We start from the raw sequence: 22,615 nt of genomic DNA on the forward strand, positions 1-22,615 counted from the left end.
AAGACACTTGCTCAACTCAGGGTCACAGAACTGGAATAAGTGGACCACAGGCCTTTTGAAAGCCTGATCAAAAAAATACAAACACAGAGAATGGTATATGGTCAGACTGAACTGTCATGACAGGCTACACACATGAAATATGAAGCTATTACACATGAAAAATGGCCTATTTCATACAGGTAGCCATCTACCTGCCTCAAATACCTACATCAGTTACCCCTGGGGTTCCCATATGGGAGCCCCCATGACAGCCCATTCAAGGAAGCACAGGGTGTGTTATATGTATTGAAGGCCTATTGCTTAGTTTGACATTGCATTGATGACATTGCATTTTCCCCCTTTTGAGCTAAGGCATATAAACCCATATTTATATTCTTGGTTCTATCAAACGATGTTTTCCATCAACATCCAATTCATTTTTCTTGAGCCACCTACTGTGTAGGTGCTATCTTAGGTACTGGGGACATAATACAGTGACTTTAAAACAAAATCCATCATCCCCATCTGCAGATATCTCATTTGATGAATGAACTCATTTTTATATAATAAAAATCCCCAACTTGAAAAGGGGCTTTAGAAAGAGCTTAGCCAACTACTCTTCCAATCTGGAATTAAGATTAGGGTTGTGTGTTCGATTCAAAGAAGACCAAAGGAGAGAAAGAGGGCCTTAAAAAGTCAAACACCATGTGTTGACCTAGTCTCTCTCTGGGCTCACAACATGGACTGCATTCTATGAAAGAGAATGGTGACAGTCAGATCATTAGCTAAAGGCAACTGTTTGGGTCAGTGCCACAGTCTGCAGCTAAAGACCAAACCCACAGTGTCACAAGCTCTTGTTCTTTCTCTCTTTCTAGTAGGGAAGCCTAGTGTCAGGTTAAGTAACATGCTTGATGTCACACAGCTAGTAATTTGCAGGTCCAGGAAGTAACGACCTTACATCTCTCTGGCTTTGATCTATTGTCCTGTCATTGATTCCACATTGCCTCCAAAGAAGGTACTGGAAGAAAGTTGGGGCAGGCAGCAATGTTATACCAGAAATCAGTGTGAGAAGGAAAAGGTGACTGATCAAAAGCCGTAGCATTATTATGCAACTCAGTGATTCCCTAAATATCTGCAAAGCTGACTTAATCAGAGTGGGCTGTGGTGGTCTGCCAGTGCTGAGACCTGCACCTCAGTGCTCACTGGGGACATGTGATAATCCCATTCTCTCTCCCACACCCTCCCTCCCTCTAGGAGGAAACTTTTTCGAAGCAAACCTGGAGAATGAAGGAAGTATTTCGGGCAGTGATTCAACATTTTATAGACAGTCAGAAGGTAAGTTTGCTTAAGAGTTTGCTGCTAATGGAAAGTTGGAGGAATAGAAACACCTTCAGACACTCAGGGTCTCCCAGCTGGATTGTAACTGTGGGACACACCTACTTGTTACTGAATGGGAGCCTCCCTGAGTCTTCCTGTCATCCACTTGTGTGAATTCATCATCACAATTGGTGAGTATATCCAAGGTGTGGCCAGAGCAGTGCATTCGCTGCCCAACCCCTGGGTACTTTACATCCATCACCTGTTGAGTTTGAGTGCTGACTCCATCTTCCGGAGCTGGACTATAATAATGACCACACTTGGGTAGTTCATATTAAAATATTCTTTTTTTAAATTTTTTTATTTAGTTATGATAGTCACAGAGAGAGAGAGAGGCAGAGACACAGGCAGAGGGAGAAGCAGGCTCCATGCACCGGAAGCCCGACGTGGGATCCGATCCCGGGTCTCCAGGACCGCGCCCTGGGCCAAAGGCAGGCGCCAAACCGCTGCGCCACCCAGGGATCCCTCATATTAAAATATTCTTATAAATAATGTATCATGTACTGATTCACTTCTACTTCTTTATACCAATATAAAAGTCCTCTTAAAGTAGAAGTTAAAAGCAAAACAAACTTCTAGTTTCAAATAAAACCTTCTTCACCATTTCAGCTCCTTCTCCAGAGTGCTGGACCTTGCGAGCCTCCTGAGTCACCTGCTCCTGGGACCCTGCAGCTCCTCTGCATGCTCTCTGTTCTCTCCTTTGGGTGCCTTCCCATGAAGGTCCCATCCTCCTTCATCCTTGTAGCCTACAAATTCTCTACACAGGTGTGCTACATGGGAGTCATGGCCTCCATGCAGACATTCACTGCTGAAGCTGAAATGCCCAGCACGGATGTCAGCCCAGAGTTCTAGACTCAGATTTCTAAAGCTTGATCATCAAGCCCTGGAGGATCCTACAGGGATCTGAACCTCAGCACATCCTGATTAAGTTCCTCAGCCACCTAAGTCCACCAGCAAGCATTCCGTTTCCCACAGACCCTCCCTGCAACCTCTACCCAGTCACCCAAGTTCGTATCAGCTCTTTCTCCAATTCTGTCCTTCTCTTTCTGTTCTGACCCTCATGGCCTGAGCACCTCCTGCCCACAATTTCCCTGTATTAACATTACCTTCAGTGACTATCTGTATCCACCAGGGTTCTCCAGCGAAGTAGAACCAATTTAACACACACACACACACACACAAAAATAAATAAAATAAATAAATAAATAAATAAATAAATAAAACACACACACACACACACACGTGTGCGCACAGACACACAAAGATTTATTTATGTGATGGACTTGGCTCACACAATTGTAGGGCCTAGCAAGCCCAAAGGCTATAGGATAAGTCAGCAGGCAGGAAACTCAGGCAGAAGTCAATACTTCAGTCTTGAGACAGGTTTTCTTCTCTTGGAAACCTCAATATTTGCTCGTAAGGCTTTTGCTCTTAACTTCTTGGATGATGCTCGCCCACATCACCTAAACATCAATCTCCTTTACTTGAAGTCAGCTATCATAGACGTTAACCACATCCACAAAATACCTTCATAACAACACTTAGATAAGTGATGAAATCACTGGATATGATAGCCCAGCCAAGATGATGCATAAAACTGACCATCCCTTTGTCTACTGCTCTTCCAAGCTCGGTCACTCTAGCTCTGCTTTCTTCTTCTTCCTCTACACCCCTGCCAGTCTCTTCCTCTGTAGCACTGACTTAAGCCTTCACTTCCAGCCAAAACATTCTTCAGTGCTCTACTTCATCCTCATCAGAAGTTATGAATGTAGCATCCAGAGCCTTTAGGTTATGTCTCCGGGCTCTTACAGGCCAGGGATCTGTGGAACTGGGTAATGATCCCCACCACAGGCCCTCCTGCACACCTCTTAGCCTGCTCACCCAGTAGCCGGGAAAGCACCTGAGAGCATGGACGTGGCTTATCCATTAGGGTGTCACTGGGGGCCCTCACAGGGCTAGTGAGAACTTCTGAGAAAGATATTTGGTTGGTATCTTGAAGAAGAGATATGGGAGATAGTTACAGTGTCTATCTCCAGGGAGCACTTGGTGTGATGACAACCTCAATTTTGTAGAGTGTACCTATAGAAACACTGGGGAAACTGCGTGTTTGGTCGGCCACTCTGAGGTGCATGGAGCCCTGACCTGGGTCATCCGGACCTGGCTCTGTCGTGTCTGTCATTGTAGCCAGCTTGTGATGGACCCATCAGCTTGCTGGATCACTCAGAGCCTAACTAGATTGGTTTTGGAGATTTTTATTATGTTTGCCAGATGCTTTCTGTCCACATTTGTGTCTTGAGGAGCCTAAGAAATTTGAGTTAAGTTTTTTTAATCGAGGGATTGATTAGCGAATGAACTGATGTATTTATATCTAGTCTCACTCTATGGAGAATTTGAAGCAGCTTTCAGGAGGTTTATGTGTGTTAAATAATGCATGAGGAGAGTATAAATGGAAACAGGAAGTTGAAATCTGGGCAGAGGAGACAGAGGCACACAACCCTTGGGGATCTGTGCTCCTGGGCCTAATGTGAATTGGGCTTCTGGGGAGAAAAAAGAGGGATGATCAAAATTCTCACTTTCGGGTAAGAAGCAAAAATTGAGTTTCTAGGGAAGCAAAACTCTTCCAAGCACTCAGCTCCACAAAGAATTTTGTCACCTGCAGAAGTCCTTCGACATGGGGGGTGGGGGGAGTGGGGGAACATTCCTTCCACCTGTTGCCATTTGCAAAAAAAAAAAAAATGTGCTTGCTAAAAATAACGATAGCATTTTTATTTTTAAATCACATGAGCTTGTACTTGTCTCACTGTTGTGGTTAAAATCAAAGGCTTTTGCAGACAGAGTCCTGGACTCAAATTTCATCTCTCTTCCTGTCACACTGAGTTACCTCAGCCAAGTTATTTGACCTCTCTGGGCTTCGGTTGTCTTGTCTGTCAGATGACACCCACTCAGTGGATGGTTGTCTGCTTTAACTGTGGCCACACACATGACTCTCAGCCTGGGGCCAGCAGGTAGTTAAGCTCAGTGAGGTTGGCCACTGTTGTTGTTATTGATAGTATTGGCTGAGAGTCTAAAAAATGCTCCCATGGGGGACCTGGGTGGCTCAGCGGTTGAGTATCTGCCTTCGGCTCAGGGTATGGTCCCCAGGTGCCAGGATCGAGTCCCACATTGGGCTCCCCGCAGGTAGTCTGCCTCTCCCTCTGCCTGTGTCTCTGCCTCTCTCTGTGTGTCTCTCATCAATGAATAAATAAAATTCTTATTTTAAAAAATGCTCCCATGGGTTTTGGATTTATATCACATGTGTACAGTCCAGTGCCCTTAGAACATTGAATAATTTTCATCCATCCTTATCTTCACAGTGGCATATGATATGCACAAAATAAAACATAATCTTCATCTGAGAAAGCAGATGAGGAACTGCTATTTCTTTATATGAAGTCCTCCTGTGCACGTACCTCTAAGCCATCTGTGTGTTGGGAGCTGTGCTTAGTGTCAGGGTGCAGCAGGGACTGCATGTGATCCAGTCGTGCTCTCTGAGAATGACCTGGATGGGAGGCAGTCTCTTTGACTCCACGGGAAGCGACCCCAGAGCCTCGGGTGGACATCCAGCCATGGTGGGACAGGAGGGAGCAAAGGAGGAGGATTTCCAGAGAAGGAACCCTCGGGCCAAGCCTTGGGGTCCCCAGGAGCCAGCCCAGGTACAGAGCGGGGATCCAGAGGAAAGAAGGCCAAGATCCGGGAGTCAGGAAGGGAGAGACAGTAGCTCTCAAAGAATCAGAGACAATTTGCTGTGTCTGGGGTTTGGGGGTGATGGTAGACAGTGAGGCAGGGGACAAGCCGGTGCCTGTGCACCATGCTGAGCAGAGGGGAGCTTAGCCCCCAGCCTCTGTAAGACTTAAACAGAAGAACTAAAGTGGAACAGTCATTTTATTTGTCTTTCCCTTTCAGAAAGTGGTTGTGTTCTGTTTCCTGTCTAGGACACAGCATGATGGATACATTGGCTGTTGCCCTGCGGGTGGCTGAAGAGGCCATTGAGGAAGCAATTTCCAAGGCAGAAGCCTATGGGGACAGTCTGGTAGGACCCTCTTCTCACAAGGGATGGGGGAGGCAAGGGGCAAGGTCCTGGCCACCAGAAGAAGTACAGATTGTCGGGAAGCCAGCCTCATGGTGGCAGTCCTTGACTAGAGCAGGGTCCACCCTCCCTCTGCATCTGCGGCCAGGACTCCCACCCACAGCATGCGGCCATTCTCTTCCCTCCTTCACAGGACAAGCAGAACGAGGCCAGTTACCTTCGGGACCACAAGGAGGAGCTGACCGAGGAACTGGCCACCACTATCCTGCAGAAGGTAGGTGGACCATGGCATCCCGCAATGAGTCGGCCAGCCTGGCCCCGATCATGTGGGCCCCACTGTATCTTGGGCACCATTTCTGTGCCTTGTCACTTTTCCCTTTTGTGCTCTGGTGGCCAATGCAGAGGGATTGCATGGTGCTGCAAAATGTAAACAAAGGTATGGAATGTGGTTGCCTGTAGGGATTGAGCTAATGGGTAAGAAGCCAGGAACTCAGCACTGAGCAGGCGACTCACTGTCTTCCTGTTTCCTGGGTGTCCTGCATGTGTGTGTGTGTGCATATATGTGTGTCCTCTTCTCACACCTCTCAAATCGTCTCTTGCTGAATTTGCAGTCACCCCCTGCTACCCATATGCCCTAAGCTGTCCCTGACATGGTGTATCTGTTTATTATTATTGAGAAGCCAGCCACCCCCAGACTCTATGGCTCCAAACAAGGATTAGTTCTGTGTTCCAGGCAATTCTCTGACACCACCTGGGTGTCCTACAATTCATTTCACTTCACTTCAGTTCAATTCAGTTCCACTCTGAGTTAGCACAGACCTCACAACTTTAGGGCTCAGTCCCCGCTAGACTGCCCCTACTTCAGATACCAGTGACAAGTGTCAGGTATCCCCAGGTCACCACGCTTCTGCCCAGCCTACTACAAATCCAGGGATTCCCATGACAACCCTCAGGTTGGATGATTTGCTAGAACAACGCACAAAACTCAGCAAGTGCTATACTTCCAATGACTGGTTTATCATAAAGGATACAAATGAACAGCCACATGAAGAGATACACAAGGTAACAAGGCCTGGGGAGGGAGTGTGCAGACCACAGCCTTCCCTGCACCAGCCAGGTGCACATGGTCCCTCCTCCTCCCCAGAGGTTGTGGGTGGAGCTGAAAGTTCCCAGCTTTGAGTTGCCTCATTAGCATAGCAAAATCACTCCAAAGGTTTTTAATCTCAGTGCCAGGAACCAGGGGCAAAAACCAAATATATGTTTTACTATACCTCAATTTCTTTGTGGCTCGTGCATCTGCAGTGACCCCAGCTCCAGCTGTGGGTGGGGATATGCAACCATGCAGTGTGTTCATGTTGGGGCCCAGCTGAAGGCACAGTAGCTACTCAGGGCCTGGACAGAAGCCTAGGTGAACAAGAGGAAGTAGAGATGTGGACTGAGGCCTGTGCTCAGCCCTGACCCCCATGGTTATCCACTCCCCCCTCAAAGGTCATTGTCCTCAACCAAAGCAAAGCAAGGCACCCCATCAGCCCATTGCCATGGTGGGAAGTGTGCTGTACCAATCCTGGGATGGATACAGAGTCACGCAACAAAGGGACGGCATGCAGGGATTTTAGTTTTCCCTTTTGGTCACAAACTCCATGTCCTGTCCATATGCCACATACGGAAGATCCCCACTTATCCCCCAGAGATCCCCATGTGCCTCATCCAACCCACGGTTCAAAGTATATGCAGTCCAGATTCAGCTGCTTTTAAGCTAGAGACCTAAGAACCCAGCAAACAAGCCATCTGTCCACACACGGCCAGCATACACTGTTGGGGCCCCGACAGGAAAGCAGCACTGCCCTGCCCACTGTGCAGCCAGTTGCACAGGATGTGACTAGTCCCCAGCATCCCAGAGCCCACTGGGCGCCTGTGGCCAGGGCCCGACCATGGAGCTGGGGGTACACCTTGATCAGGCCCCCATCTGCCCCAGGGCATGGCACCTCAATTCATAGCTCTCCCTGCTCTCAGCCTCCCACTCTATCATCCTGTCTGGGCTACAAAGACTTTGAAGAATACACCTGGACTGGTGGCTCATCAGTTTTCTCAGCTGCTTCCTGCCTATAGGAGGAAGCTGGGAGCCCAGACACTGCTGTGCAACGAATAGATTCATTCTATCCAAATGGCTGTGCCCAACATAGCAAGTGGTACAAATAAGCTGAAGCCTTCCCCGATGGCTCGGTACCCACCCCCTTCACAGACCCTGCCAAGGCTTCCTAAAACCAGGATTTACAGCCAGAGACTGCGGGTTTGAGATGCAGCTCCAGCATTCATGAGCTGTAGCTCCAGCATTCATGAGCTGTGTGGCCTTAACTGATAACTCAACCTCTCTGAGCCAGTTTGACTATAAAATGAGGAGAGTCATCGCCATCGCCCAGAGCTCTTAGGATTATTTTGAGGATTAAATGAGGTAGAGCATATACAGCACCTGCAACGCTGTCAATGGTAGACATTTAATGAATGGAGGTTGTTAGCATCATAAAATGATTATTTATAAAATGTGAAGTGCTATAGAATGCCTAGGGCTATAGTTGTACTGTTTTACCCTAAAGCAGATCCAAACAGGCTGGTATTTTGTTGAAACTAAACTCTTATGTGGCTAAAAAATAATCCCAGAGATGGTCCCTGTTAGTCCACATGGCCCCCCAAGGCCTTGCCAATAATCTACCCTCTTTTGTCACCTGCCTCCTCCCCAGATCATAAGGAAACAGAAGAGCAAAGGCGAGCAGCCAATGGAAGAAGAGCCAGAGTGGTCGCAGCCCCAGAGCAGCAGCGCGGAGGCCGCTGACGAGGGGATCATGGCGCCCCCAGGAGGCCCCCAAGCTCCCTCCACCCTCTGGGTGAGTCCCTGAGCAGTGCCACCACCCCCACCACACAGGTGTCCCGCACAAGCGCAGGTTGGAGGCCTTCTCCCCATAGACGTGGGGCCACCACACTCACCATCTGCAGTTGGCTCATGTGCCCGCCCCACAGGGTAAGGACACCTGAAGTGGGGCAGAGTGAGAAATAGGTGTTTACGCTACTCCTCCTTGGGTCAGTGACATTCATTCATCCCCTACCTGAGCAGATTGCAAAACGGGTGTGCACCCCCACTGTGCAGGTACAAAAGCATGCACAGAAGTCTCACCTGCGTCAGTCCTCCCCGTGCCCTTACCAGCTGCCAGATGCCGGGGGGTAACAAGGAGCATCTTTATGACTTTATCAGAGATTTAACTTCATTGATTTATTGGCAGAACCTTCCTTTGTCAGCATGCCATCAGCTTATTTTATTGCTGCTGTTGTGCACTTAACACCCAGGAGAACAAAGTCAATAGGAGCCTCGATCCCTGCCCTGGGGGACTGTATAATCTGGTGAGCAAAGCAGGCCAAGATACAAGTCAGCCCACATTGTGGGCACTCTGCGGAAAGGTTGAGGCTGGAAACGGACTTGGGGTTCAGGGAAAGGAGAGGCACATGCCGTTCAAATAGCCTGTCATTCAGAGAATTCACTGACTCATTCCTGCTGCTGTGAGCTCAGGCTGCATGCGTGGCGTCGCCTTGCAAATCCCCCCAGGCTCAGCAAATGACCAATACTTCTCTTCTATGTAGACCTTCTGTGCACAGGGTGTTTGCACATATTATTTCATTAGATCCACATAAGCGCATCCAGCATTATCCCCATTTTACAGAGCAGTAAACTGAGGCCTACCTAGCCTGAGTCACTGGAACTAAGTTGAGGGGTGGGGCAGGACCAGAGCCCAGGGCTCCTGACTCTGAGCATTTCCTATGCTCTGCTCCTGTGTCCTATTTCACTGGGAGGCTCCTAGGATATGAAATGCCTGTTTTCCCACCAGATGTTCAGGGGGACTCCTTACTATGCTTATGGTTCAACCTAGAAATGGTATTCCTGCCACCTCAGGGAGGCTGGCAACACACTGAGTGTCACCAGAGATGTGGGACAGTGGTCTCTAGAATGAGTCAGAACAGTGGGCACAGCAGCAGTTACGGCAGCAACGCCCCTTGCCCCTCTTTCCACCAGCAGGACAGGAAAGTGCTTCATGCACACCCCCTAGTCAAACACTGGCCAAAAGCAGCTTAAAATAGCAGTGATGCTTTGCAGGGGGACCTCCCACTGAGCCCCTCAGCTGGCTGGAGAAACTCTAGTCCACCTGGGATGCAGGGCCTTGGGCACAGGTCAGAGTCTCATGGGATTCCTGTTTGGTTCGCTAAAACAAATCCTCCAGGAGTTTCCTTTCCTTGCCAGGAAATTTGTTTTGCCAAATGCCCGCCTCCTGCACACCACAATTGTCACTTTGGCTTCAACGTCAATGTAGACAGAGCTGATGCATTTCTTAACTTATTTATCCTAAAGCAAATGACAGAATATGATTTTTTTTCCTAGATTTTGATATAGGATAAGGCCTAATGGAAGTCCCTCTCTCACTCTAGGCATCTTTTGAATTTCTGGTATTCAGTGCTTTGCAAGCTATGGCCACCTTCCCTGGGCTTGAATCCACCTGCGTGGGAGGGGGTGGGAGACATCCTTGAGGCTGTAGTTTGAGAAAAGCCCATAAAGGACATTGATACAGATAACGCTGTAACCACCCAGATCGTAGGACCTGGTACCTTATAGAGGGGACAAGACTTCCGCTGGCTCCTATTAATCATCCTTAACTTTGATATTTGATCAAAGAAGTCCCCCCGGCCTCTCCCTGTGAGTTCTCCCAACTCTGTGATTTGCAACATGTAAACAGCATATTTTTGTCAACAATATCAGTTAGGGAGATGTGAATGCTTTGTCTTTTCTCCACTCACCCTTGTACTCATGAGAGCTGCCCCGAACAAAGCAGCCTGAATCTAGGCGTGAAGAGAATCCAGTATCCAGCTGGGTCCCTGGCACAGTTTGCCCTTTTGAGCAGCCAATATCATTAGCCCCCTATTAGCCACATGTTCAATGGTCAATGGTCACATGTTCTGGCACCGGGCCAGCTCAGCATTGGGCACATGGTAGCTGTTTCTCAGTGTAGGGCCATGGCCACTGATGGCAGAATGTTGATTTATGGGGATTTAGTCGTGGCCTAGACTTGAACCCTTCCCCTCCAGCTTCCAGGATACCTGTGATGGAAGGAAAATATATGGATTAAGGTCTCAGCAAAACACCAGCATCCACACCCTTATGAGTGACCATTTGTAGCTGGTGGTTTGGTTTAAAGACAGCAGTGTGATTAGAGCTTTTAAAAAATATTATCTGGAAGGAGAGACTGCACCTCACCCAGCACTCAATGATAAGAATCCATCGATTCTTGATTAGTTAGCTGTGTAGAAAGGCTCATACCAAGTTCTAGCTCTTCCAGGGACAAAGAAGCTCGCACACCTCCTCTGAATAAGTGCTGTTGCATTTGGCTCCAACCACATTCACAGGCTAACAGGATAAGCTGGCCAGCCCAGTCCCCTGCGAGGGCCTGCAGGAAAGGACTGGACCCCTCCTTATGCCCCCATACCACCACTTCCCAGCATGTCTCATCCCTTCCTCCCTTCCTCCTTATCTCTGGCCTGCTGCCTTCCTCTCTTGTCTCCAGACTTCGGTTTGATGCCACACCTGGGTCTTGACACCTGGACAGACCCGAGCCTCACTTCTCTTGGTCAGGAACCCAAGACCTTTCCCTCTGACCAGCACCATGGCCGGGCCAGCCCGGGGCCTCAAGGGGTGGCACATCTGGAGACAAGGATAGCCTTTCCAGTGCTCCATGCAGGGTCACTAGGCACACTGTTCACCCTCAAGGGCAAAGCCAGTGCTTTCTCCCCACCCTGGCCTGCACTTGGCCCCCATCCCCTGTGGTAAAAGACTGTGCTAGCATCACATCCCCAAGTTAGGGCCTAAGGGGGACTGACCCTGGCCAAGGCCACCATATTGCACAACTATTCACCTGGAGAGTCCAGTGCAAGTGGTGCCCCCTGGGTCATGCCGCATGACGATTGCGGTTCTAGTTGCCAATGAGGCCATATGGGGAAGGGGCAGGAACAAGTACGTTTACCCATCTCATGTTTCTTCTACCCCTCACCATAAGGTGCAGGTGTGGGTATTACCAAACCCATTTTATAGGTGAGAAAACGGAGACTAAAGCTCTACCATAAGTTACCTAAGGCCTCACATTTTGTGATTGGTGGAGCTAGGAGTTGAATACCTTTCTTCTCTTCCAAAGCCCTTGATCTACCTTCTTCGTCTATAAAATGAGATCATCAGACTCCACTGTCTCTCAGGCCTAGGGCTGCATTCTCTACAACAGTGGCCACAAGACAGAAGTACTTGTTTTATTTTCTTCTGTTTTGTTTTTCACAGCAACTGGAAATTATTTAATGTATTTCATCTTAGCCTGTCTTTATATAATAAAGAGTTGATCAGTTTGTAAATATGTGATTTGAACCAAGGTTGACTTAAAAATGTCACTGCAATTTTTTAGAAAACATAACCCCTAATATATGTTAAACACCAGAAAGCCTGGGTGAACCAGTGAGCATGTGCTTTGTGTAAAGATGGAAGAAGTAGGGCAATCCACCATTTCTCTCAGGTGGACAATTTACTGTCCTAATAAGGAAGGGAGCACAATGGAAATACAGCTGAACTGTTTTATTGCAGTGATTTTTCATATCTGAATGTATTATTTAATATTTTGAATAAGATTTTAAAAATAAATGGCAAAGATATAAATCAAAAAAATTTTTCAAACTGAAATTAATTAAAATGAAATAAGGTTTAAAATCCAGTTCTTCTGACACACTGGCCCACATTTCAAGTGCTCAGGAGCACCCCTGGCTGGAGGCTACTATAGTAGACACTCCAGAACATTGCCATCACCCCAGAAAGTTTTATTGCACAGCATTGGTCTAGGATTGAGATAAGGAGAAAGTGATAAACAGAGGGTATAAATGCAGAAATGTGCCTCATCACTGGCCAGAGCCTGGACGTGAAGCGGCAGGCCAACTCTTGGTTCTTGGAGAGCTCACAGAAGGTGCCCCCCCCCCATCTTTTGACCAGCTGCTCTCCCCCTGGTTATTCATCTGCATCACTGCCAGAGCCCCACTCCAGGGCTGACTCACAGGCTCTGGAGATGAGCCCGGGCATCTGTGTCCTTGACCCACATCTGCCCTGGTGAGACCAAAGGGCTGCAGGCTTAGGTAGCCTCTTTCTGCCTTGAGGGAGGCTTCCTGACCTCCAGACTGTGGAGGGCCCTAACCTGGCCTCCAGGCAGTGCCTCCCTCTTTTCATCAGTTCTCCAATGACCCAGACCCCTCTGGCTCAGAGAATAACTGCAGAATCCCAGAACACTGCAGGCCCCGCTACTTGTGCTTATCTGCAAGACCCAAACTGAATCCATCCCCATGCAGCCAGGAGTTCTGGTCTGTTCTCTTGAAAGAAACTTGAATATGATCATTCTCTTTTTAATTTCCTCCCTTATTGTGTGGTTCTCTGTCAGTAGGGAGGTCAATGCCATCCAGCTTTCAAAGCCTTCGGATGCAATATCCTAAAAGCCCGTAGTTCAGGGCTTGTAATTAATTTAATGCCAGTCTCTTTGCACACGTATATTATATTCAAAGTTGTGTTCATAATAACTTGGTGATCCTACTGATAATAACCATGATGACAGCAGGAGCAGGGTTCTTACCATGTGCCCAGTGACCAAGAGACATCTCTCTATCCCTCTCTATTTTTCCCAGCCTTTTGTCTTGTGTTTCCATCCCTTCCTTCCTCATATTTGCCTCTCCTTTGAGTGGTTACAGTACAGACCTAATGTATTGTTTATTATTTATAATCACTGGATTGAATTCGGTATCGATGCCTGACCTTAAAAATACAAAGCAAAGCTTTGTCTCAGTTGTCATTCATTCTCTCTCCCTTTTTTAAAAAATATTTTATTTATTCATTCACCAGAGACACAGGGAAAGAGGCAGAGACACAGGCAGAGGGAGAAGCAGACTCCGTGCAGGGAGCCCGATGTGGGACTCAATCCCAGGACCCCAGGATCACACTCTGAGCCGAAGGCAAATGTTCAACCACTGAGCCACCCAGGTGCCCCCATTCTCTCCCTGTTTTATGGTGTGGCCTCCTTGCAAGCAGAGAACATTTTGAAGCCATGGGCAGTGCCTCAAGGAGCCTGCTGTGTTGGCAGTGTTGATAGTCCTAGCCATCATTGCGACAGTGGACCATTCCAAGGGACGTAGGGAGCATGTCATGCTGCTGCCCACACGAGGTAACCAGCAACTGCAAAGGAAGGTCTTATAGAGGTAACTCGTAATCATGCTGCATGTTTCACCCAGAGCGTCAGAGCCAGATGGTTCCAATGGCAAGTCCTGCTGGGCTGGAGCACGTTAGCCAGGAGGGCATTGTTCCCAGGCTCACAGCACAGGCTTAGCACAGCATGGAGAAGGCATGGAATTGGCCAGGCAGACCCAAGCTCAGACCCTGCCTCTGGCCCCTGACCAGCCATGTGCTTGGGCCAGTTATCCAACCCCTGCCTCAGTTTCCTCACATGCATTCTATCAGACCAAGCGAGAGAATGCATATGTTGCCCTGGCTCAGCAGTAGAGTGTAGTAAATACTCTTATACTGATTAATACTCATTGAGTGCTTTTTATGTATACCAGGCATGACACTGATCCTTTTATATGAGGAAACTGAGGCATAGAACAGTTGAAGCCCCCTGTCCCCACCAAGATCCCATAGCGCAGCAGGAAGAGCTGGCATTGACCGACTCACTGCCTAACACACCACCCATTAGTTAGTGCTGGAAGAGTTGAGGCAGGCCTGCTTCAAAGCTCAGACTCTCAAGTTCACCTTTGCAAGACTTTGCTGGCACACTAATATTCCTGGACCATGGATTCCACCAACCATTCCCAGCCCTCCTTGTATAGATGTGCAGACACTAACTCAGGCCAGCCCTTCCTGACATCACCAGCCCTGCTTCTTCCATGGATACTAGGGTGGGTAAGAGGAAGGGAAGAAAAGCAGAGGTCGTAGGGAAGAATGAAAGAATAGACACGGGGCACCTGGCTGGCTCAGTTGGTTGTGTCTGCCTTTGGCTCAGGTCATGATCTCAGAGTCCTGGGATCAAGTTCCATATTGGGCTGCCTGCCTCTCCCTGACACCAGCCCACCCACTCTGAAATTTTTTTCTCGCTTGCGTGCGCGCTCTCTCTCTCTCTTAAATAAGTAAATAAATAAATAGATAGATAGATAGATAAATGAATAAATAAATACAGACTTTCAAAAAGAAAGAAAGAGTAGGCACAAAGACCCAGCCAGGGTAATGAGCAAATAAAGGACTCAAATAATCCCATCACTTACTGAGAACCAGAGAACTAAGTGGTGAGCGAAAGCATTATCATAGCGCCATCTGCTGGACAATATATTTATTGCAATTTATTTTTGGCAAAACTGAATCTGGGTCTCAGAACTGGGGCTTTTCCATCCTGGCTGGAGACTGAGCCAGCAGTGTCTGAGACCTAGGGAAGCCAGACCTTGCGGTATTTTGTGGTTGTCATTTTCATCTAGTGTGAAACAATGGCTTGCCTGAAATAGATGATAAAAGTCTGGTGTCCCCAACTCTTTCATGAAGAACACAGATTCCATCTTCCCTGTTGCAACCAGAGGAACTTTTCATTTCTTAGTGTTGGCTTTTGTAGATGAGGAGCTTTTTTATCCCATAAAAGTGGACCCAAGCCACCTCTTAAAGACACATACAGATGAATGCAAAATACTATGTGAACCACTGTAAAATGAAACATTAAATATCATTTTCCCCTTTTGTAAACACATATTCAGTGATTTATAGTGAGAAGCTTGCAGATATTAAAGAAAAAGAAAAGTCAGGGCATGAAAAGTGACCTATTGCACCTGACAATAGATTTTTCAGCTCCCCAAGGGCCAGACCTCTGTCTAAAGTCCTGTAAATTCAGTCACAAACATGCAACCAAAGATCACACCCAGAAGACCATTCCAGCCTTCAAAGAGCTCACAGTCTTTGGAAGAATTGACAAGTTGTAGTATGATTGTAACAGAGTACATGGAATTATCTGTGGGATCACATAGAAGGGGAGTCTTCTTGCCAGACCACAGTAGGATGAGTGTCAGGGGTGTGTTCCCTGAGTACACAGGGGTTTGCCATAGAAGGATTTTTTTTCCTTCATTTTTTAGTAATTCCACTTGACCAGACTTGATCTCTGCCCTCTGGCAGCTGCTTATCATCTGTTAAGGATCTAACAAACTCATAGATGACTCCCTGAATACCCATCCATCCCCATGAAAACTTTGGTTTTCAGGACAATACTTTCTGTGCCCTTGACATAAAGGGAGTGGCAGTCGGCTCAAAGCCATATGATGTGCATGCATTAGCTTGGCTGTCCTACAAGTTAGACCTTGCCCTCCATGGTGTAAGTGAGGATGATAGTGAGCTTCTTCTCATTTCTTTCACTTGCTCCTCAGTTTTATCCAAGACATTAGTGGAGGAAAAATATCAGGTACTTCTGAAAACCTATCCTGTAGCCCACCCCAAATCACATTCACCCCACAGCAAACATGCACTAATTTCCACATCTATACCAGTTACTGTGCCACCATTAACAGGCCATTAACTAACCTCAGTTGCAAGCAGTCTTATGGGGATACCAGGCAAAAACCAGATGCTTGCAATAGAGTGCAGTAGGGTACAAGTTAGCAGAGAGGAAGCCCAGGACCCGCCACTCCCCCCACCCCCCATCCTCCCCCCGCCCAGCTTGGGGTAAGGCATTTCCTATGAGCCTATTCAAACTGGAAGCACACAGGATCTTAGGGAATTGGTAAGATGGAGAGAACTCATTTGTCCCCTGGACCATGTTAACCTGTAAATACAGAAAGGCAGGTCTGGAGGCCCATCATCTCTCTTCCCTATTTGCAAGGGTGTGAGAGGCATGTTGTGACCCTGAGTACACATCTTAGAGGTTCCATATTCTGCAAACCCATCTTCCTCCTAGGAAGCAGAAGCGGTTTGCTATAACTCTGTCAGAACCAAAACTGGCTTATACCACCCTCTCCAAAAAAAAGTATACCGTATGGCTTATATTTGAGGGCTCCTGGGTACTGGTCTGGCCTGAAATGGTAGGGATACTGGACCTCCTTGACCCTCAGCTATCTCTGTGCTTTTTCTCAGCCTGGTCAGCCATCCTTCAGGAGAGGCTACTGGGTACATGTCTGCTCCCCAAATTCCAGCCATGAAGCTCCATTTTGTCCCCCAAACATCCTGGCGCTGTTGTTGCTCTTTTTCATTGGCATTCTCAAATTTCTTTGTAAAGCTCCCACTTGTTATGCATTTACTGTGTGCAGGGCAAGCCTAAGTTTCTACATCTCCCAGGGAATTAAATCATCGGCCTCTTTCCCATTTGTTGTCTTTAACGTTGAGCTTCAAATTATTTGTACCACTTGTAACATATATATGTTTGCGTGTATGTAGTGACATATACGTGTGATATGATTCAAACATAATTCCTGCCTGTCATTTGAAATCTCACTGCCACTTCTTAGGTAACAGTTTCTTTTCCCTTCTTTGATTCAGACAGTAAATGGGAATATGTTGCAATGGTTGTAGGTTTGTGCATGGGCCAGACTTGGCTCACTAATCTGTTGTAGCATTGACATTGTGTTGTACCTTTCAGTTTGGGCTGCCCAAACTCACGTTTGGAGGTCTTCAGGGAGAAGATGCTCTCCTTTTTCAGCACAATTGGCCTAAGAAATGTTGCTAGGAGGATGGCTGGATAAAAGGATCTATAGGACAACAGGCTGTTATGCACTAATTTGCAGCTTTTTAAGTCTCAGCACGGGAAGGGCCAACACTATCAAACATGCCTTCTCCACCAGAAGTGTCATCTACCAGAAAGCAGAAGGCATCCTTCCTTGTGACTGTGCTCCTCAGTCCCCCCTCTAACCCTCTTTTCTCCTCACAGAGGTCCCAGTCTTCGTTCTCACTCCCCAAAGAGGATGCTCTGAAGACCCCTTCACTGGAAGCCGCATCGAGGCCACCGAAGGGCCAGGGCCAGCCACCAAGGGAGGAGGCAGCCTTGCCCAGCTGGAAGAGCATGGACAGGCTGGACGAGACAAGTAACTGTTTTAAGTGGTGTCTGGTTGGTCTGTGGGTCCCAGGCGGGCTGTTGGGAGGTTTCTCCCGGTTCAGTTCCTTCTCCATCAGCTCGAGTTGCTGTGTGCCCATTTGAGGCAGCTGAACCACCAAGTCCCAAGGCCTCTAGCACAGCACACATGTATAATGCATTCATGTTTCCCACTGGGCAGTTTTCCTGCTGAGACCCGTGAGACAGTGGGGGGCTCCTGGGCCCCAGTGTTGAAATGCCTGGGTTTTGTGGCCACACTTAAGCTTACTATTCCTCGTAGATCCAGAGAGTGTATCTCATGCAGGCCAGAAATGCTAATCCAATCTCGCAGGGTATTTCAGTGTTCAGGATTTGGGTCCCAGCATGGGTTGGTTTTAAGAATATCCTTTTGGAAACCTGACATCTGAATGAGGGTAACACTCACCACTATAGCATAGTTTAATTTCTCATCACACACCAGTGTGATGCATTGTTCTAGCTAGAGGTGGCCTTTAGAGGCCTGAGGCTCCTTCTACTTTGTGGCTCTGCTGTCCTCTGCGGCCTCTCAGTCTTTTGCTGGGTCACTCACATCAGCCAACAGATGCAGAAAGAGAGAACAAAGAAGTCAGCACACCTGCTCCCTAACCACCTCCACAGGAAAATGGTCCACACCACTTTCCCTCCCAGACCACAGGCAAGAACCAGTCACACAGCTCCACTTCAATGCAAAGGGCCTGGCAAATGTAGCCCCGGCTGGGCTGACACCTCCCCCGCCCTGCCCCACCCCAGCAACATACCTCTGACCCAAGAGGGGCAGGGCACACAAGTCTCTGATGGACAAGTGTCATCCCCGCCACACCTGAGGATGGCATGCTGCCCATTCTTCTCCTAGAATGTCCCACCTCTGCATGGAGTACTTGAACTCACCTCTCCAGAGATTCAACATCCACAAGACACAGTCCTTTATAAACCTGCCAGGTCACATAATCCTTTGCAATGAAGAGGCCCAAATTAGGGATCCCTGAGTGGCGCAGCGGTTTGGCGCCTGCCTTTGGCCCAGGGCGTGATCCTGGAGACCCGGGATCGAGTCCCACGTCGGGCTCCCGGTGCATGGAGCCTGCATCTCCCTGCCTGTGTCTCTGCCTCTCTCTCTCTCTCTCTCTCTATCATAAATAAATAAAAATTTAAAAAAAAAAAAGAGGCCCAAATTAGCCAAGCCACTTTTCCAAAGTCACACATCAAAAGGCTGTGAAGTGCTTGGAACCACATGGATAAGAGCCAAGGGCCATGAGGCTCCCTGCTTAGGCCATCTAGGTCTCCTGGACCCCATGATTGAGCATCTGAGGCAGGATGCTCACTCCACCCTGGCACAGGTCTGTGCTTTCCTCACATGGTTACACATAATGGAAGCTAGGTGCATTGTCCTCACAAGAAGAAAACACAAAGGACTCTCAACTCCCAGGACATGTCAGAGCTAGGCCCCTTTTTTGAACAACCATCACAAAAATTTAACAGCAAACTATGCATCTTAGAAATATGCTTTTAAAGATTGCGCTATCGTTTCTACTTTTCTAAGGGAGAGGATTAAACTAACAGCTATTGAAACAAATTCCATTGTTCTTATGGTGCAAAGAACCATAAACCATGCAGTGTTTTTAACAGTCATTCTAGAAGTTTCCCAATTCAGGTTACCATGTGAACCTTTTAGCAGAACCCATGGGTAGAATCTGCACAGAGATCCTATGAGCATGTGAAATGTTTCATATTTACGTATATGGCTTGGGTTTTTGTTTTTTAAGTGCATTTTTCTATTCTAAATTTCTTTACTTTCCTCTTGCTGCCCAGCATATCTGTTCATTCATTCATATTTTTTCTTTCTTTCTTTCTTTCTTTCTTTCTTTCTTTCTTTCTTTCTTTCTTTCTTTCTTTCTTTCTCTTTCTCTGTCACCAGAAACTGAAAGTTCTAGAAAGGGTCTCTGAAATTCCAGAGGGCACATGAGAATTATCATATAATAGATCTTCAATAAAAAATAATAGCTACCCTTTAAAAATCACTTTACAATGTGCAGGGTCCATCTACAGGCACTATTTTATTCATTTCTCCAGAGCTGCCAAGTGTTACCATTCTCTTGCATGGCAGACAAAAACCTTGAGGGACAGTGGGGGTGAATGACTTGTTCAAGATCCCACTGCTAATGTGGCCAAACGTAAACATCATGGCTCTGGTTTGCAGGCTTTTTCAACTACAGCATGATAATAAATGTCCTCCCTCCCCAAAAGCAAACATATGAACAACACCACAACAAATAGCCTTTCAAAATTCACACTTACACACGGATAAATTTTGAGGAGATTATAAAAACTTCTGGAAAACATTCTATTTCACAAAGAGTTCCCTGCTGAATTATGAGCATTCCAAATAAAGTTGAGAAGAATTTTGATTTTCAAAACATGACTCTTTTTACCTAATTTTCTGTAAAAGAAAGCACCCAAATATAATTATCAGTTGTATATAAACATAAACAATGTGTTCAACAATATGACACACAAAAAAGATTTCATACTCTTCTCAAAAATCCATGCATCCCTCAGGACAGAGATTTAAAATCACAAAAATATAAAGCCTTTATGTAGAAAACCACTGTTTTTTCTAAGGAATGCTTGGCTTTGGCATGTTGAAATGCCCAGGCTAACCCCACAGGCCTTGAGGGGTGTTTGATATGTATAGCGGGAAGCAGATTATTCCCAGGGGCATTGCCCAGTCTCAGTAGAGCAGAAATGTAGAACAGAGGAGACCCAGAGGTGGAGGTCAGCCTAGGTTAATGTCCACTTTGGCTATTTGCAGCAGTTCTGTTTATGCCTCAGGAGAAAGGTTGCTTCCAGAGCCTTTTAATTCATGGTTGGGGTCGGCTTTAGGGACATGGTAGGGCTGAGGAAACCACAGCAGGTCCACTTTGAGCCTCGGCAGTGCTTACAGCAGTCAATGAATGTCTCCCCAAACACATTTTCACTTTATAGACCTTGACCAAGCATCTACTGTATGCACAGCATGTGCTCAGTGCTAGGAAATTACAATCAGGGGACAGCCCTCTGCTCTTGAGTTGCTGACTGGTTATTTGTCCACACAGCCATGAAAGAGAAAGAACTCGGACAAAGGAGAGAACAGAAGGGCACAGGGTTTCTGGTGGATAGTCCCAGAGGACTGAGAGAGTGTGCTATTGGTGCCCAAGTATAGCTTTGAGCAGTTCCGATTATGCAGCTTGACCACCAGGTTCTCACAGGGCTGGGCATTCAGGGAGCCAGCTGTGCTTTTACAAAGATAAAAGTTGGTCAACCTCTAGCTTTCTCGGAGGAACGTGGTAAACTGGGATTGTAAAAGGCAGAAGAGAAGAGCCAGTGACAGACTGAATCCCTGCCGTCCATGTAGTAGGGGTCGAAGGCAGGTGCATGATCACGTTTACAACACAGTCAGCCTGGGAGCCAGGGCACAGAGTGGCATTCTTGGGGGCTTTCCCTCTCTGCTTCCTCCCATGGCCCCAGGAGAGGCTGCAGACAGAAGGGCTTATAAGAGTCTCACAGCCAGGGTGCAGTCTTGCCCCTGCACCCTGTGGGTGCTGTGTTCACTAGCAAGTAGTCTTTACAAGCCCCACAGAGGTGCCAGACCTCCGCATGAGCTGGAGGTAGAGCAGTAAAGAAGATGCAACCTGTGGTCAGGGTGGGGGCGGGGCAAGGGGGATGAGGGTAGACAACCAAGAAAATAAACTATAGTATAGTTTGAATGTTTAAAAGTGAAAGCCCAGAGAACAGAGTAGCCTAGCTTCTTAAGGAAAGAAGGCCAAGGATGTGCCCCTGAGAAGCAGCAGCATGTTAGCTGGTCTCCAAAGACCATCCAGGGGGCAGACTTGGTGACTATAGGGCCCGGGAAGGGAGGGGACACACCCTCCACAGGGAGATGAACACTCTCCACAGCCAGGGCTGAGCCTGCTTCGCATCGTGGGAGTGTCTCTGTTTGCAGATTCTCATATAAAGATTTGAGACTCTGTGGTTTATTAGGAGGTGAGCTCAGGAAACACAGAGAGGGGAGAGGACACGACACAGGGAAGGGAAAAGAAGGCAAATGATTCATTATCGATCAAGCAGAAATGGAGCTCATTTCCATTGGGGAGCAACAAGAGCCAGTGTAGAACACACTCCTGCGCAGCAGGCAGGGGAGTGGGGGTACTAATCCACCAGCTTCCCCAGCCTCTGGTTGAGGGCTGCTCCCAGGAGCCCCCCCCCCCACTTGAGGGACAGCCAAGCCATCCCTGGGATCCAGAGCCATCTTAGGCAAAGAATCACATGTAGATACGTATGGAGTGCTGATCTGTAGGCAGGAGGAAATAATAGAAGCCAATTCAACAGGCAGAAGATAAAAAGGCTGAGGGGTGGCAGACAGTATGATCAAGACTTTACGTATGTTGTCTTATAATTCCCTGACAGCCACTGTCCCCATTTTCAGGTCAGGAAACGGGCTCAGCCCTGGATCTACTAGAATCCAATGTGCTTGTTCTTTGCCCATGGATAGGTGAGGGGGGAAGCTCTATTAAGCATCCATCTCCTGCTCTGAGCAGACACATGTAACACAGTTGATGGGTGTCACCTCCTTTAATCCCCACACCGAGCCAGGGAATGTGCCCCTTTCACCAATGAGAGTACTGAGGCTGAGAGGCTCCCAGAGCTTTCCACCCAGGCCCACCAACTCCACAGCCTCTGCTCTTCCCTCTGCACCAGCTGGCTCTGGTACTGGGACGGAGCAGGCTGGAGAATTCGCTGAGATCCAGCCCCTGCCGCAGGGACTTGTCATCATTGGAGGAGGGCTCATCCCTGTGTGTCATCAGCCAGAACCCAGATTGGGTCATGGGATGAGCCAGACAGGCTGTCACACCAGGAGGACTCAGGGAAGGAGGAGGCCACATCTGGGCAGGGAGACAAGAAAGTGCTGTTAGAAAAGGGGAACTGAAGAGATGAGGTCTTTGAGGGGCCACTGGAGCTTTGCCATGTGGAGATGGTGGGAATGGAC

General features: G+C 47.7%; 1 protein-coding gene across 3 annotated transcripts in view; it reads left to right on the forward strand.

The window, feature by feature from the left end:
* The window catches only part of MYRIP (myosin VIIA and Rab interacting protein), a 365,531-nt gene that overhangs the window by 278,310 nt on the left and 64,606 nt on the right, over window positions 1-22,615 (forward strand). For all 3 annotated transcript variants that reach the window (XM_055321757.1, XM_055321756.1, XM_055321758.1), the window contains 5 exons: window positions 1,234-1,314; window positions 5,328-5,425; window positions 5,616-5,696; window positions 8,161-8,304; window positions 17,416-17,569. In XM_055321757.1, the coding sequence (XP_055177732.1) occupies window positions 1,234-1,314; window positions 5,328-5,425; window positions 5,616-5,696; window positions 8,161-8,304; window positions 17,416-17,569 (558 nt within the window). The remainder of the gene's footprint in view (window positions 1-1,233; window positions 1,315-5,327; window positions 5,426-5,615; window positions 5,697-8,160; window positions 8,305-17,415; window positions 17,570-22,615) is intronic.

The sequence above is a fragment of the Nyctereutes procyonoides genome, unplaced genomic scaffold, assembly GCF_905146905.1.
Source record: "Nyctereutes procyonoides isolate TBG_1078 unplaced genomic scaffold, NYPRO_anot_genome, whole genome shotgun sequence".
In the NCBI taxonomy this organism is placed as follows: Eukaryota; Metazoa; Chordata; class Mammalia; order Carnivora; family Canidae; genus Nyctereutes; species Nyctereutes procyonoides.